This window comes from Maniola hyperantus, chromosome Z, assembly GCF_902806685.2.
Source record: "Maniola hyperantus chromosome Z, iAphHyp1.2, whole genome shotgun sequence".
Lineage (NCBI taxonomy): Eukaryota > Metazoa > Arthropoda > Insecta > Lepidoptera > Nymphalidae > Maniola > Maniola hyperantus.
In genome coordinates, this window is record NC_048564.1 from 10,220,992 (window position 1) to 10,239,113 (window position 18,122).

Below are 18,122 nucleotides of genomic sequence, written 5' to 3' on the forward strand. Positions count from 1 at the left end.
AAATAGGGGTTCGAAATTTGTGTAGTCCACGCGGACGAAGTCGCGAGCATAAGTTAGTAGATTCTAAAATGATCACAATACTCTTCCCGAAATTATTTATAGTCATCGACAAATGTCAAATGAACATGCTTTGACGTAACTATGGATATATGACCTTTAGAATCCTTTAGCATCGAATATATTTACTTATAGAGAGAAACAGCGCGTGTTCGATCTTCGTTGTTTTATTGTAAAAGCTAAAAGTTTATCTGCATATTATCCTCTACACAGGGAGGAACGATTAGCGACTATGAAGTTTGGTTTATGGTGGCTTTGGAAGATAAATTGAAAGTTAACTACTTTAAAGTTTAAGTTTAATGGTGTCTGGTAGAGGGTTGCCACGATACTGTCTGGCAATGCATGACGTGATTTTAATACGATTCCGAAGAAAATATAAAAATTAGACCTTATACCTACTTTGACGTAAGATTTTTACACATTTATAAACAGTTATCGCCCAAAGTCACGATGATCCAAGCTTCATAGTCGCTGATCGTTGCTCGCTGTGTTGGGGACAATGCGCAGAGAAACTTTCAGCTTTTATATAAAATAATAAATGTCTGGCACGCGCTGGCTCTTAGTCCATTACTAAGTAGACTTAGAAATATTAAGGTTCACAGTAGCTTTTAGTAAAACGTAGCACCTAGTTAGATAGTAGTTTATACTTTAACAATTCTGAATATTAGATTTTTTTTATATCGCCTTGCAAATAATAAATACAATTAAGCACATGTGTCACATTAACGGTACATTATAGTTTGATCGTCCTCGTTGAAGTCTTCACAAGAAAGAGAAAGTGATGATTAAAAAGATATTACATAGAAATAAAGTTGAGCAATGATAATAAATTCGCACAGCACTTATGTGATGATAGGAAAGGATAGCATTCGTTGAAAGCATCGCTTCGATGACTAAGAAATTGTGAGTTTCTAACAAGCAGTCGTAAGAAAATATATGCACAGTAGATAAATTTTGGAAGCGGTCAGGGAAGCTAAAATTTGAACTATAGTCTATCTATTTTTAGGCCTGTCTATTTTTTATAGTTGAAATTTTTGATGACCTATAATTCACCGCTGTGTCGAAAGTGCAACAGAAAAAATCTAGACTTATGGCCGAATACTGAAACAATATTATAAGAGCACTCTAGTGTATTCTATAGAAAAAGTGCGGTTTCGATTTCTGACTTTAGTATGTTATTTTTGAATGCAGCATTTATCCATACTAATATTATAAATGCGAAAGTGTGTCTGTCTGTCTGCTAGCTTTTCACGGCCCAACTGTTCAACCGATTTGAATGAAATTTGGTACAGAGTTAGCTTATATCCCGGGGATATATTATCGGCCTTTTTTCAGTCCGAGTCGCGACACCCCTCTAAGCAGTCCAAATATTAACAGCATGTGGACTGTGACTGTGACGTATTGTGAATTACGTATTCAACCTGTCGACTGTCGAGCATGTGTAAACGCTAACCTCCTTAGCAACAGTGTGTGCAAACTGCAAGCGTACTAAACTATCTATTACATACGGCAAAAATAGGAGTTCAAGAAAGTGCAAGTAGTTAATTTAATGGTCACTCTCTGTTTTATATTCGCGACACGCTTATGAACCCAACTATTTCCACAAATAGAAAAGACGTTGCCTTGAAAACGTTCCAAATTATTTGAAAAAATAAAAATAGTTATGGTGCAAAATGTGTAAACCACAATAATTCAAAGGTACCTTAATTATCCATTCGACGATGTCATTGTATTCATCCATGATGGTGTCTATAACAGAATAAAATTGCTCGAGACGTCTAGGAACTTATGAAGTCTTAAACTGTACTGTTATTAGGACAGCAGTATCGAATTAAACTTCTGGCCAAGATAACCCGGAATTACATAGCATTTACCTTTGCCAAACACCGACGAAACACGAACAGAAAATCCTCGAAGACATCGCCGGTTGGGATCGTGGTTTCTTCTAGCTCCAGAGACATTTTTATTATACTACTTAACAACTATCGTAATAAATTATATTTATCAAATTTTAAAAATTAAATCACAGATCAATTTCTTCTTTGGAACTATACTATCAGATCGAATGAATACTTTAGCGTCACGAGTGTAGTTTAGAGAGGCGCGGCGCGACACGAGATACGCGTATATTCAGGCCAACGCATGCTCTCTCACTAACTAAAGAATGACAAATGAATCAGTCACTTCGCCCGATATGAGTGAGATCCGCTTTGAAACAGTTGAAAGTGGCCAACGGCAGACAACCATATCGTCACCGAAAGGTACCCAGACTGGATATTTCGCGCAGTTATCTCGTACGTGGCATTTGATAAAAAGGTGTGCGCCAGCCGCCAAGGCTAAGTAACAGACAAGTTCAAAGGGGCTTGGCAGGAAAAACGCGATCATTTTGTAACCATAGCAACACCATAAATTATGTTGAATCAAGTAGGTATAAAGGTAGTTCATGTTGAACCCGTATTATAAATGCAAAAGTGTGTTTGTTTGTTGGTTTGTTCTTCAATCGCGTCGCAAAAACGTAGATCTTTCGAAAACCATACGAACTTTTTTTAATTCATATAGATATCTAGATTTATTGTGCCAGAAACCCTCTTGGGCATCCTCACAACACCATACCAAAGTTTCGTAACAATCTGATCAATGGTTTAGCAACACATAGGCCACAAACATACAATTTGATTTTTGTTATATCAGGTAAAGAAGATAGAAGATAGTCGGTTTCAATGTTCTTAAATAAAATAGTGACCAGTAAAACATTGCGATACTGTTGAGGGGTTTGTAGGGAGGTCGAATACTATCAAATTACCCTCGAATGTTGACTAGGAGAATAGAATGCCTACTAGGTATATAACACGGAACAGAAAAAACAGTGGAAGTGCTAAGTAGGCGTGGCACGCGTGCCACAATTAAGCGTAGTTACGCTTAACTGATCCCAGTCGCGTTCTAACATCGCGTGGAGTTGGTAGTCTCGCGACAAATTCATATTGCCCTAGCAATGCCGTACTGCCGTTTTGTAGTGTAAAAATGATAGTAGGAGATAAAATCTTAAAAATGGAGGTGTTTCGTATTATCGGTAAGTACAATTTTCATTGTTTTCTTATAAATCTTAATTTATTTCAATTTACTAATATTTAATAGAATGGTTAGTCAATATCAACCTTAAACAATTAAGATAAAGTTTATTTTGGATTGATTCTATTCCGAAAGTACTTCGCTCCGTGTTCGCTACTCAAATAGTGATGTGGCCAAGTAGAATATTGAATTTATCGATTGATATCGATACAAGGATATAAATAAATAGTAACGCAATAATTATAATTTATTAATGAGTGAGACGTTGCATTGATCACTAAATAGACATCAGTAGTTCCTCTAACCTTCATTTAAAATATTTTTAGGTTTCCCAAAGATGCAAGCATCAAAGAGAAATGGATAGATGCAACGGGTAGAGTTAATTGGATGCCAACCAAATCAAGCATGATATGCTCTGAACATTTTTTAGAAGTCGATTTTATAATATCAAATAAAGGATATAGATATACGAAACCTACTGCGCTTCCATCAATGAAAATCGTTAAGTCTTTTAATCAAATAACCTTGTTTTATTTTATTACTTTCAGTAAGTATTGAAAATACTTGATATTATAATACAAAACAACACACCTCTTAGTTATATTTTTGTATGAAGATTGACTGACTAAATATCAAATTTAATTCATAAACACACTAATTAATTTTTCTCCTATTCATTTTTATATAGGTACTAGATGATGCCCGCGACTTCGTCCGCGTGGATTTAGGTTTTTAAAAATCCTGTGGGAACTTTTCAACTTTCCGGGATAAAAAGTAGCCTATGCCCTTTCCCGGGATGCAAGCTATCTCTGTACCAAATTTCATCAAAAACGGTTGATCGGTTGAGCCGTGAAAAGCTAGCAGACAGACAGACACACTTTCGCATTTATAATATTAGTACGGATTTATTCTCAAAATTTAATTTTGGTTTCAGCCACAAAATGATAAATGTGGTCACTCCAGGTTCTTCAAAAAGACAAAGTGATTCGGAGATTCCTGCGTCTAATCACGTTACCGATTTGATGAAGGCAATAGTCGAAAAATATATACATAAATGTTCGCATACACCATTTATTAAAATTAAAAATAAGACTTTCGAAACGCCAGTTTCTTAACAAATATGTTTTATTTCAAGGGCAATAAATAAAATTTATCTATTTTCATACGTTGCAGTATTTATTGTGCATACTTTTAAAAGGCATGCATACATACCAGCACTTTTATTCAATTTTATAATTACCTTTTTTAATTTTATTTTTGCGAATGAACAAAATAACGAGTATCTATCGATATCGATAGGTAATTCATTGAGCTACGTGGTGCAGCCTTAACTGAGAAGGAAAAAAAATCGACCGATCACGCAAATGTCAACCATATGTTTAAAGTAATTAAGTTTATAATTGCTACTACTTAGAATACCGCCATCTATGGTCAAGTAGCGGAATTAATTGGACAATTGAATCTAGTGTGACGTGAGTGTGACTATAGCTCGTAAATACGTTCTTCCGCTAAAGCAAAATAAATCTTATTTCTAGAACGTCAGGGTTTATTTCCAAATCTGTGACGTAGGCTAGTTTTGACTAAACTTAAACGACAAATCAAATGATTTGTTTCTTTGTAGTGCAATATATGACTATCGGTATATTTGTATGAGTTTGGCGACAGCGGTTCCTATAGTAATTTTGGTGAATTGCACTTCCACTGTTCTTTCTGTTCCGTGGTATATAATCAATTTTTTATAAAAATAAAATTAGTATATTAGTTATGTTAAACAAATTCATGCACATGCAAAATAACAAAGGTATGGAGACAGTGCGGCGGCGGGTTAAAATTTTCCGATGTAAACATTGGTAGTTGCAACTACGCGGCGAGACTTATAGGTTATCTTTCATTATCACCAGTTATTCTATCAGTTCAAACATTCAAAGATTTGTTATAGATAACCTACCGACCCCGCACCGGAAAATAAAGCGACTAATACGACCGATTCACAGCGTCTCTGCCGGCGAAGACGAGGTCCCCGATTTCTAGCGTCACCCGGACGTGGACTCACGCCACGGCCTCTAACCTCGACTAACCAATAGCCCAACAAACCCACCCATACCAACGTCATCCTACCGAAGCCGTGGTCCGAGCCTCATAGGAGGGCCTTGCCCCCCCGACTTGAAGTAGCCAGTAGGGCTTACGCAGCATAGTCAATCCGAAACAACACACATACACACACAAATTCACAGGCATGCAGGTTTCCTCACGATGTTTTCCACAACGCACATAACTCCGAAAAGTTAGAGGTGCGTGCTCGGGATTGAACCGCCGACCTCCCGAATAGAAGGAATTTTTATTGTATACTAGCTGCCCCGGCGAACTTCATACCGCCAAACAGTCGATTCCTTTTTAGGATTTTTTTAAAAAAATTCTCTCATTTTTGTTCATTTTTATATATAGAGATTATTTTTTAATCAAATCAGAAAATAATTAAGTATGAAATAATCTAATCGTGAGTCGGCTATGGCTCATTCTGATAACACTTCACTGTCTTCATCTAATCGAATAATTATAAAGATACGTACATCATGCTCGTTAGTAGTTATCACATAGACCTATACCTACTCTAGAATCGTGATGACGTATCGGACACTGCGTAATGAACCAGCCCACAGCCGCGCCCGCGGATTTGATTCATGATTCGTCGATTATCGAATTATATCACTCCAGGCCAGGGCTACCTCGAGCTGTTCAAACCGGATGGTTGATTATATCTGAATAAGTCAGGCACAGTTTTACGCGACCATTAAGGTATGATTCCGAACCACGCTGCACGAAGCAGTGTTGCCGCAACAGTGCTGTCACCAGCTGTCACAGTGCTGTCGCGGCACTACTGGTCCCCATACAATCTCTATAAGCTTATATGACATTACATTCCGAGCTAGGTAGCAATGTTCCGCTACATTGCTGCCGCGACATTGCTGCCTAGCTCGGAATGTAATGTCATATAAGCTTATAGAGATTGTATGGGGACCAGTCATAGAGATAGTTCCGCGACAGGACTGTGACAGCTGGTGACAGCACTGTTGCGGCAGCACTGCTGCGTGCAGCGTGGTTCGGAATCATACCTTAATGGTCGCGTAAAACTGTGCCTGACTTATTCAGATATAATCAACCATCCGGTTTGAACAGTTGTTCAACTTCAATGTGGCACAATCTGACTAGGAATCAATCTGCATCTTAGTCAGATTAATCGAGTAATATGTAAATTGAAGGAAAAGTCCAGTTACTTTTAAATTGCGGTTATAATACGGTATTTTACCCTTTTTTGAAAAGTGTCTTAATTTGATCCTAAAATGATAATAAACCAAAAAATTACAAAAAATTTATTCGATCGATAAGTGCAATAAAAATGCATTTAAATTTTGCCACGAAAACACTACCCGCCATCTCTTTAGGTTCATGAGCCGTATGATCGTACGTACGACGTATCGATACAAGTGCCGCAAAGTCTACTTCAGTTTTTGGGTGCCACTTTCCAAATCTCGCATCGGCGGCTCCTCTGGTGCTGCAAATGTTCATGGGCGGCGGTAATCACTTAACATCAGGTGACCCGCCTGCTCGCTTGCTCGCTATATCTATTAAAAAAAAAAAAAAAAAAAAAAAAAAAAAAAAAAAAAAAAAAAAAAAAAAAAAAAAAAAAAAAAAAAAAAAAAAAAAAATCTATTACACCAACTTCCAAAACTCCCGGAAGCTTTCCAGGTAAAACTACTAAATAACTGGACTACTTGTGACCTAATTTGTGTGACTACTAAAATTTAGGGCTCCCGAGGACAAAAATAAAGCGTCGATGTCGCCACTATGCAGTAAAAATTATATCAGATTGCGTGTTTTTTTCCTGACAATAATTACCAAACCCACAACGACTTACTAGGTACTTCAGGAAAAATTTGTTCATATTTTGTCCTTGTGACCTTTTACAAAAACCGGCCAAGTGCGAATCAGACTCGCGCAATGAGGGTTCCGTACTACAATCGTATTTTATCGACATTTTGCACGATAAATCAAAAACTACTAAATCACGTTCAAACCAATTTTCGGTGGAAGTTTGCATGGTAATGTACAATCATACAGGGGGGGGGACACATTTTACCACTTTGGACGTGTCTCTCGCGTAAACTATTCAGTTTAGAAAAAAATTAATGAAAAAAAAAGCCATCAAAGAATTAAAGAAAAAGAATTACTCGATTTCGTTTGCCAATGAAACGAAATCAGTTTCGCAGTTTTTGTACTGGATTAAGAAGACGTTCCGATTCACAAATAATTAGGAAATCGATACAGAAAAAAATATGAACTGGGTATCAAGGTGAGCTACTTACCTACACTACTATTCAGCAAATTAAAAAGTTGTATAGCTTAAATACTTCCTGCTTGTACTTGTAGGTTGTTCTATTGCATTTTATTATTCGAAATGAGTTTGCAATTTAGGTAGGTTTAGGCTAATGTCTGTTTTTATAGGTACACTAACTGTTGCCCGCAAAGGGTGGTTCTACGCTGGGTACCAGGGCATGCTGGAATAGTTGGCAACGAAAATGCTGACATTCTCGCTAAGTCAGGCGCAAAGACACGACAGATTGGCCCAGTGCCTGTCTGCGGCATACCTAAGAGCCTGGTTCAACGTACCCTTCTAACCTACTGCTATTATACACTCAACCGCTGGAGAACTTGCCAGGGTTAAACCACTCGAAAGCGCTGGTCAAGTCCTTCAACAAGAAGATAGCCTCTGAGGTGCTGACGCTTAATAGGAAAAATCTGTGCATTCTGGCGCGAGCTTTAACGGTTCACTGTGGTCTAAATAGGCACATGTACAACCTTAAGCTCCAGGGCTCGGACATCTGCAGACTGTACCACGATTCTGTCGAGACTCCGTTGCATAAAGTCTGCTACTGCCCTGCTCTAATGCATAAATGTAGCATTCACCTAGGGAAACACATCGTATACCCTGAGGATGCTACTTCAATTCCTAAATAAAAAGGGCTACTGTATCTGGCGGCCACAGAATTTGACAAGGAAATGTGAAGTGGAAGCGAACCCAAAGGATCGGAGACGCTCGAAGTGATACAGGGTATTGAAGGAACCTGCATAGCCCCAAAGTATAAGAAGAAGAAGAAATCCCGTGGGAACTATCAAAACGGTGATTATCTACGGACGAAATCGCGGGCAGCTAGTACGATATAATAAGACCTCATGAAAAATATAATATGGCAAACGTGATAGACGATAATATGCCTGAAATAAGCAAAGGAAATTTATGATCATTATCTAACACACATGGAAAAAACCCGGTCAAGTCCAAGTTGGACTTGCGCACGAAGGGGTCCATAGCATCCACGGAGTGCAAAATGTAGCATCGTATAAGATTTTACATGGCGACCATTCTGAAATTTTTATTATTTGTTGTTATAGTGGCATAGAAATACGCACTCAGTAAAAATTTCAACTGTCTACCCATTACGGTTCATGAGATACAACCCGCTGATAGACACAGACGGATGGTAAGCGGCGACTTAGTAATAGGCTTCGTTGGCAACCGTCGGGGCAACACAACACAAGACCAGACCAGTGACAATTTAGAAATTAAAAATTCTTGTCCAGGCCGGGAATGGAACCTGCGACTTGCCACTTTTACGACCACAGTTCTCATCACTGCACCAGGGAGTCTCTTCTCAGTCGGGAGAATCTGCTCGGTTTTGAGTCGCAGTTATGATAGAACTGTATACCTACTGCAACGCCCATTTTCAGGAGGCCCTAGAGGTGGTACTACAGAGTATAGACAAGTGACACAGTGTGATATTCTTGTGCAGTACGTCGCAGAAGAGAAACTAGGCATCCCTGAGAATCAATTACAAGGTCAATCTCGTATCTTCTTTATTGTCAATATACAAATGGGTGGCGTGGTGTCGGTAATCTGCGCATCACTGCGCGTTTGTACTGATTCGCAATTTGCACGCCTAATTCAATTATTGTAACCCACAGAATTCAGAACAGGTACAGAAGCGTAAACTTGTCACCGCGCAGATTTATAGATAGCTGATGCCCGCGACTTCGTACCTACGTGTGGATTTAGCCTATGTTATTCTCCAGGTCTTAAACTATACCAATGCAAAAAATCACGTCAATCCGTTGCTCCGTTGCGACGTGATTGAAGGACAAACCAACAAGCACACACTTTCGCATTTGTAATATGGGTAGTGATATTAACTATATGTACCTATAGCTATGTAATCTCTATGTATGAATCTTCGGCTTCAGCCACCTTCAGTTTAGGCTAAAATGGACCGCAATTATGGCTAAAACCGAGAGTTTCTATCCAACGCCGAAATTCAACAAACAGTTACGAAAGCGTGAGATCGCTATGAAAGAAGCGACGCGCCTAAGCTACAAAGCTCTCGGTGGGTTATTCTTAGAGTGGGAATAGGGTGAACGTACCAGTCCAAAACCAATTAAAAAGATATTGTGCCTTCAAGTTAATGTCATTTTTGCAAATTTTGACGGAAACCTTTAATTGTGTGTTATTTTTAGAACTTTGTCCAAAGGGAAAACAAGTAGGTAATGTAAAGGATTGCAACAAAAGTAATTTAGAATTTCTATAATTATTAGGAAAATCCTAAAAATTGGACTGTTCCTTAGGTTGACCACATAGAAAAATGTATGTTGATTTAAATCATCAGTTTCGTATTTTACAGCAATATATATAATCGAAGAGTTTTTGAAGGATCAGTATTAATAACAAAAAAGTAAATTAAAGATATCACCAGTATTTGACCACATAGTCAATTATAGGCACCCCATACAAACATGCATTTCAGTAGATAACCAGTGACTAAAACTGATTAAAAACCAACATTTTGATCAAACTAATATCTGCTATCGTTTTATTAAATAAATAAATAAAAATCTTTTTTATTCGAATAAACTTTTACAAGTACTTTCAAATAGTCGGATGAATCTACCACTCGGATACCACACGGATGCATCATCTACTGATAAACAAACAAACTAAAACCTCAAAAATGCTATGATTTATAGCGCTCCTCATAACAATGGCAACCGAGAGCGAGTAAACAAGTCACGTGTGGACAAAAGTGGAAAAAATGCTTTATTTTTTTAGTAATTTAATGGAAATTCACAATAGTAGAATTTCAAAGGTATAAAGTGGCAACCTAGATCTAAAAAACCTATAAATACTGGCGCGAATTCATAATATATTGACTTTTTGTGTAAGTGGTCAACTACTACTGGTTTGGGACTGGTACGACCACCTTATCTAAAAATCGGCTACACAGTGTCCCGGTATTAAAGAACGCAGATGTCACTTCTATTACCTTATTTAGAATTCTGTGTTGTGACTATTAAGGCACCTTTGCACTACTGCGTACACATTGGTATGTGGTATAGTGCTCAAAATAGAGTAAAGGGAACATAACTGGTGGTCCAACAGGCCAAATTAAATTTATATTATAATTATTAATTATAACGTGTGAGTTATAACATGATAAGATGGCATAATATGTTGATTGTAGAAGTCTTACAAAATCAATGATTGATTCATTAATAGAACTGATGAGAAACTTCTTTTGCTATTAGTAAATTTAGATGTTTTTGTTAAGTCGAAGGTAACTAAAAAGTTGATAAATTTCAGAATATTTTGGTTCTTCATTTTCACGAAATGAAATGTTGAGGCAGCAAAAATTTTATACAGGAATTCTTGTAGCAAAAGTGTCCGGCGTCTTCCTTTTAAAATCTGATAAATATCTCTACATAGTATAAAACAAAGTCGCTCCCCGCCGTCTGTCCCTCTGTACGCTTATATCTTTTAAACTACGCAACGGATTTTAATGCTGTTTTTATCACAGATAGAGTGATTCAAGAGGAAGGTTCATAGCAATAGAAGTATACGCCAAATGAAACGTAATATGCCTTTACTTAGTTTCTCCACGAATTCTGTAGATAAGTATTAGAAACATTTTAAAGCAAAATTAATTCATGTCAATCTAACATGTAAATCATATAATCAACGTTATCGAGGAATCGTTTCATCCACTGACGAAGCACAATCATAGTACATCCTTTTCACTTCTATAAAATTGTGCAAAAGAGAGCGCCTTATATTACCTCAACTCATTGAACAATATATAAAAATAAATAATTATATACCATATTTGTAACCTTTATTTTCATGAAAGCTAGTTGGGAACGACCATGCACTGCATGTAAAACCGTGTTAAATCTGGCTTCAGTATTACCGCTATTATCTAGTTATCTAGTTTGCATAATAGGACTCTAGCGTTGGTTTTACTATGGCTTACTCTAATATCAGATAGCTTATCCTTATTACACGAATCATGAAGAATGTAACCCTTCAAAATATGTAATTTCTCGAAATAATTATTTATACTCTTATCCTTAATACCTGCGTGAATAAGTAGAAATCACTAGATGTTGCCCGCGATGTCGTCCACTTGGATATAAGGTTTTTAAAAATCCCATAGAAACTCTTTCATTTTCCGGAATAAAATATGTCCTTCCCCGGGATGTAAGCTAACTCTGTACCAAATTTCATCAAAATCGGTTGACTGTTGGGCCGTGAAAAGCTAGCTGACAGACGGACAGACACTTTCGCATTTATAATATTAGTATGGACTGTAAAATGCAAACCTCATTTTTACAATGCGATCAAACCTTAAATTGTAAGAAATCTGGTAGTCAAGTGATATTGATTTTAGTGTAAAGTTGGAAAGTAAAGTTTTCCGGATTTGACGGCACCTTCGTCAGCAATAGAGCTAAGCAAGAAATGCTCTAGGTTTCTTCCACGAAAATAAAGAATTTAAAAGCCTAAATCCTCGTAAATTTAGGCTTACAAGAGCTCGTCAGAAATGGCACTATACTGTAGCCTGTAGCCATAAGCATACTATTGAGAACATTATAATATACAACTCACAGTGGAGTGCCTCCAAAAATGTATGAGCGCGTGGATGTCGGTTGCCGGCGCAAGCAGGAGGTAGTCCCGCCATTCGTCGTAACTGATGTTCAGGCTCCCATCCTGGTCCATCCTGTTGGCAAACCCAGAGAAGTGAAAACGACAAAAACACAATGGAAGCAAATGAGTTAGCGAGATCCCACTATGGAACGGGTAGTTTGCCCCTAAACAGACGGAGATATTATCCAAGGGCAACGCGGTTTATATGATATTATATATGAATGTTTACTTAGACGAGGAGGGGTATATGTACGGATTCGAACGATTTTTTAACGAATTTAGATATGAGCTCTTGTTTCCATTTTCAATGTAAGGGCTTCCTTGATACTTATGAATGCAATGCGGCGCAATGCTGTGCTGCGTACTCTAATCGTAGCATTAATTCGCACTAAAGAACCTGGCACACTATATTTCAAAAGAATTCGACTTTTGCGTTTGTACGAGTATGTTGTGTGTATGGAACCTCTACATTTAAGGTCATCACATAGCAGCACATAGTCTCAAGAGATACAAAAGAATCAAGAGGCGCACTGGGCACACGCGACTCTGTTTTCGAAGCTAAAAACGCGAGTGACGTCAGTAGTAGAAGGCAATGTTAGTCATTTTCCAAAATGTATTAGGTACTACTCGTAAAAATATAGTAAGTTAATATATATATATATATATATATATATAATATCTTCTACAAGTAAGAAAACTGGGAAGAATAAATTGAGCACTCTCTCTTTGGCGCGCCAGATATGAACGATTCGTACTATGTACGTCACACCTTTTGCGAGTCGTCACGTCTATATAAAATTTGCTTAAACTACCCGCTTCCATAGAGAGTACACAAGTAGATACAAGTGACTAAAAAATTTGCGAAAAGCTTAATACAATTTCTTCTAGTGTTATAATTATTTTGACGATACAAATCGAGACCACCGCAGCGAGGCATTGTACCCAAGATGCTGGCAGCATTACCATTTATGTTCTTGATGACAATTCTTATTAAAAACATGGTGAACGATTGATTTAAACCGGTATCATAAATCCTGTAGTTTATCGTACTCTAGACCTACCTATTTATTGTTTATTTTATTTTATATACCAAATTTAATATTTATTTATCAACATAACAAAAATAATAATAATGGATTTTAGTACAAAGTTTTGTCAGATATCATTAATAAAAATCATGTTTTCATCATCATTTGATTTTTAATTAAATATTATACATATTATGTAGCGTGATTGACTACAGCGCCACCTATCAGATTCTAGCATAGCTATGAACCTTGTCTCGGTAAAACAAAATATACTGTGGGAATTGAATTGATGCCATATCAATCGGCTAAGTGTCTCAGAAGTTTTACGATCTATCATAAACTATTATGTAGTATGTGTATTTAAACATTTTACGGACTCCAGACTTGTTTTCATACATTCTTATTAACAAAAATCTTTAGTCCAAGGAATGTGCTATTTTGAGACGCGGTAATCACATTATTCTCGTCAATCAGTCTTGAATATGTACGTACGAGTACTTACATTCAAGGCTTTTAGATTAGCTTACAAGGGCCTTGACGAATAATGTTGTGATATAAGCAGACATTCGTATAAGTATATGATTTGTATGCCTTACTTCTGAGGGCTTCTTGGCTACATTAACAATTTATATTTAGGAATACTGGAATGTCGAACAGGATGACATGACATGTTAAGTGACTAAAAGAAACAAATAGATTATTCATGGCACGAATAAAAATGACAATATAACAATTGATTTTATCATAATACCACATTCCAAACAGAACCATCTTAAACCAATCACAAAACATGAAACTAACAGCTATTGCACTGTTTGAGAGGTTTACCAGCTGCAATTTATTAGTCGACTATCAAAACATTTTTTCCTGTTATTTTTGGAACGCAAACGGCACATAGATGTTATGTTTAATACATTACATTTGCATTAGCAATCCCAGCAACTACAGTCATGATGATTATGACTTACCGGATTAGTGGCCAACGGACTTTTCTGAAACATTTAGTCTGATTTTTAGAATTTTATGTCAAAAACTAAATCATACTAATTTTATTGAACTATACGAAATTGATACTGTGCTCTATTATAATTACTTATTTCATAAATTGTGCTCTACTGTAATGTATCGTGCTCTATTATTTTTTGTTCAAGTGCAAAACATTTTTGAAAACTACCAGTTTGAAAAAATAATTCTTAGGTCTACTTATAGTGTAATAAAAACTATACAATAACCCCAGTCCCCAACGCCTTTGATATTAGCGGAAGAGCAGGCACCACTATCGTTTCTTAAGCCTGGAGTCGATCTGAGACCGCCGAATCGAGCCGAGACGCGTTCATTGGTATGACAAATCGACGCAGTTCTATAGTATAGTAACAAAAAGGTTGCGAATTATTGCGATTCAATTCGACTCGGCGAGCCTAGTAGACGCCAGCCTTAACAGCTGTCACCTGCCCCGAAAATAATGAAATTGGGGCGGTCCCTGTGTTACGTCAAAATTCAAGACTGAAATCGTGCAGAATCGTAACCCTACACCCGTATTGCCGTCTTGAATTTTGTGTTGATTAACTGTACTAGTATTTAGCCTGTGGTTCTACTGAGAAGCTGCTATAAGAGCAATATACTCTTAATCACATTTATTTAAAAAAGGGTCAACATATATTTAATCTACATACATAGAAAAATCGCAAACACATTTGAAAAAAATAAAGTTCATACCTTTTCAATAAATTAGTTGCTTCATTTCTGCCTATTGCAATCCCTAAATCTGCAAAAGCAGATATCAGTTCTTCCAAGTCAACTTTTCCTGGAAATGACAAAAAGAGTTTCATTTAATCGATCATCATATCAATCAGTGTCATTTTTCAGAGAGATATCTATCAAAAAAAATTTTTTTATTGTTATTGAAGAGTGGTGTCTTCCGACACAGGAGTAGTTTTCCTATCCTAAATTAAGGCTCCAACCTGTTTGAGTTACAGTAAACTTAAGTTATTTGAAATATACGATTTTTTAACTAATTTATGATTGGTTGGGAATCGACAAACCAACAAATAAATATACACACACATAACTAAGTGTAGCCAGGTAATTTAATCTGCTTACCATCCTTATTTTTATCCAAATGGGAAAACTGGAGCTTAAGGTTCTTTTCATGCTCCCGCACATAGTGAATGAACTCTGAAAGTGTAACATCGCCAGGATCCTTTCCAGTTTTTGCCAGGAATTTCTGAAAACAATGAAATTTTAATAGTAATGTAAGTTAATTAAGTATGTTAAGCAATATACTTAAAGGTTTTTTTTTTCATAAAATATATTCTGCAGTATACGTAAATTGAGGCCACAGTTCTCGAGACGAAATTCTTCTATTTAGTCTGATACTTCTAAACAATATCTAGTAATAATCTATTATTTAAAATTAATATATTATGATATACCAATTACATAAAAGCAAAGATGCTACATTCATATTAGGTACATGGTGTACAAAATCTGTTCTAGCTAGTGAGTAAGAAAGACAAAATGAAACACATGAGTAGAAGAGATAGCTATTTATAGAGAGAGTTTAGTCAAAAGAGGTAGTTTTAAGGCTTCACTTTAGACGCGTCTGTAACTACTTACTTTTTTACACATTGTATATAATATGATTTATCAATGAATATAATTTACAGATTAATGTTTATTAAATTTTGCTAAAGGCAATATTGGCGCCGATTCTGTTGTCTTTCTCTAAACTAAATTTAGAGTATCTGCATGCTTTTCTTTAGAAAAGGTTCTGAACATGAATTTTACATTAAAAGACTAAATTTTAGTGCACGCTACAAATTTAAACAATACGCTCGCGACTGGCGGTTAAAGTCACGTTGTTTGACAGCTCTAAGACCAGCCATACACGGACAGCTTGAAGCAGTCAGGATAGACTGCTTCAAGCTGCGACTGCGTATTGAACTACAGACTTCTACGTACGTACATACACAAACCGCTCAAGCAGTTGCAACTGCTTCGGGCGGTTGGACGGTCAAGCAGTCGCCAGGCATACACTGACTGCTCGAGCTGTCGATCGCTCTCGCGCAGTAACCTCCGCCCGCGCTCCTCATTACACGTCGCGCACGCTTCCCGCCCGCATTGAAATTGCTTGAAGCTGCCATCAAGCAGTTAAGCTAACTGCTCGATGGCAACTTCAAGCTGTTGACTGACTGACTGCTCGAGTGGTCCGTGTATGTTGATCACAGGCTAACCACTCGAGCAGTCTGTGTATTGCCGGCCTTGATCACTGGCTAACTGCTCGAGCAGTCTGTGTATGGCCGGCCTTAATTAAATTTAAAACTGTCAAACTGTGTCTGTCTTATTCATATTACATTAGTAAGAAGAGGATGCGAATACTCTAAAATTTAGGTGCGCTCAGAATCAGTACCATTGTATTGTCAACAAGGTAATCTTTTCTCATCATCAACTTTAAGCAACAACAATATTATGTGTTATTTTCAAGTTGCATGCATATGATTTACATATAATTTACATAAATAGGAAATCAGTTACAGATTATTCAAAGGTTTAAAGCAGACTTGGGCAAAAATGCTTGACCATTTTTGCACCTATCAATTATTTAAATATGACTTTTTATAAACTATACAACATAACATTAGCAAGCAATAGGATACTTGTCCATTAGAGCAAAGCAGAGCAAAGATGTGTTCAGTAGAATCAGATTTTTGTTTTCATTGATAATGACTTAATTGGTCGGCTTAACACATCTAATCTGCTCTGCTTTAGTGGTGATTATGCATCCATAATCCTTATCCGCTATAGTTTTAACTACTGGCATACTTCTGCGTTAGATACTGTCAACTACATTAGATAGTATAAATACTCATATTAATGGAAAAGCACTTATGCAATCTTCTCGATACATAGTCTGACATGAGCCTAAAAATTGCTATGTTTTATTATTTATCATCATCATTATGATCACATCGCCGACCCACTACTGAGCACAGGTCTCGTCCAAGAATGAGAAGTGATGAAAAGGCCATAGTATGCTATGCTGGCCCAGTGCAGATTGGCAGACTTCACACACCTTTGAGAATATTATGGAGAACTCTCAGGCGTGCAGATTTTCTCACAATTTTTTTCACCATTAAAGCAAGTGATACATAACATTTGACTGCTTACAGGTATTACTTGATATGGGTTTGAGTTCTACCTATATTTGTCTATTTATTGTAACCCTTAATACTGATTGTTTTCAAAATAAATAAATACAGTCAACATACAACTCGACCTAAATTTCATAAAGGCAAAGCGAAGCCAACAGCTGATGTATTTTATTTAATAAGTGCATACTTTTCTTTGACATACATTGTAAATGTTTATCTGTACAGTTAATGTAGTACTGTACTGTAATGAGGAAATAGGATGTTTTAATTGACCTTTCTATTATAATGTTTTCATTCAGTTGGATTTTGTTGCAAAACATTTTTTAGCTAAACAGGGCAGTCAGGAAAATTTAATGAGGTCACCACCAACCACACCCTAGGGCATGGTTCAATAAGTTGTAATGAGACATTTAAACTAAGTAAGTAAGTGATCAAATCAGAAAAGGTTCCAAGGTGCTAGAATGTGCAGCATTGGACTAGGTGGACTGACAACATCAAACACAAATCGCAGGGAGCCGCTTGATTCAGGTGGCGCAAAATAATAGCTTGTGGCAGTACCCATAAGAGACCTATGTACAGCAGTAGACAACTATCAGTTGAAATGATGATGATGATTAAGAGCAAATGTAGGTAATGAAAATTGCTCAGCTGCAACAAGGCCCTTATGTCACTCCTCTAGCACTATTTCTCTACAGCGGGAGCCTACTCGGTTATGTGCTATACCTATAGATAATTCTAATTATGTATTTAAGAGAGTACCAAGATTTAGGCAAATTGCATTATGATTTCAAT

At 36.7% G+C, this 18,122-nt stretch overlaps 1 protein-coding gene and 1 long non-coding RNA gene across 6 annotated transcripts in view; one reads left to right on the forward strand and one right to left on the reverse strand.

Annotated features, from left to right (window-relative positions):
- Positions 1–18,122, reverse strand: part of SCaMC (Short Calcium-binding Mitochondrial Carrier) — a 41,271-nt gene that overhangs the window by 22,553 nt on the left and 596 nt on the right. The window contains exons 2-4 of one of the 4 annotated variants that reach the window (XM_034983885.2): positions 15,280–15,403; positions 14,896–14,983; positions 12,113–12,224 (exon numbers count right to left, since the gene is read on the reverse strand). In XM_034983885.2, coding sequence (XP_034839776.1) covers positions 12,113–12,224; positions 14,896–14,983; positions 15,280–15,403 — 324 coding nt within the window. Of the gene's footprint in view, positions 1–1,759; positions 1,807–1,931; positions 2,294–12,112; positions 12,225–14,147; positions 14,154–14,895; positions 14,984–15,279; positions 15,404–18,122 lie in introns of those variants that run through there. The other 3 variants (XM_034983887.2, XM_034983888.2, XM_034983890.2) reach the window with 3 other exon arrangements.
- LOC138404559 (uncharacterized) lies at positions 2,736–4,291 on the forward strand. 2 transcript variants are annotated; one of them, XR_011238453.1, is made up of 3 exons: positions 2,736–3,127; positions 3,453–3,673; positions 4,061–4,291. It is a non-coding gene; the product is annotated as an uncharacterized lncRNA (long non-coding RNA). The 2 variants fall into 2 exon arrangements; XR_011238452.1 differs by lacking the exon at positions 2,736–3,127 and having other exon boundaries at positions 3,144–3,673.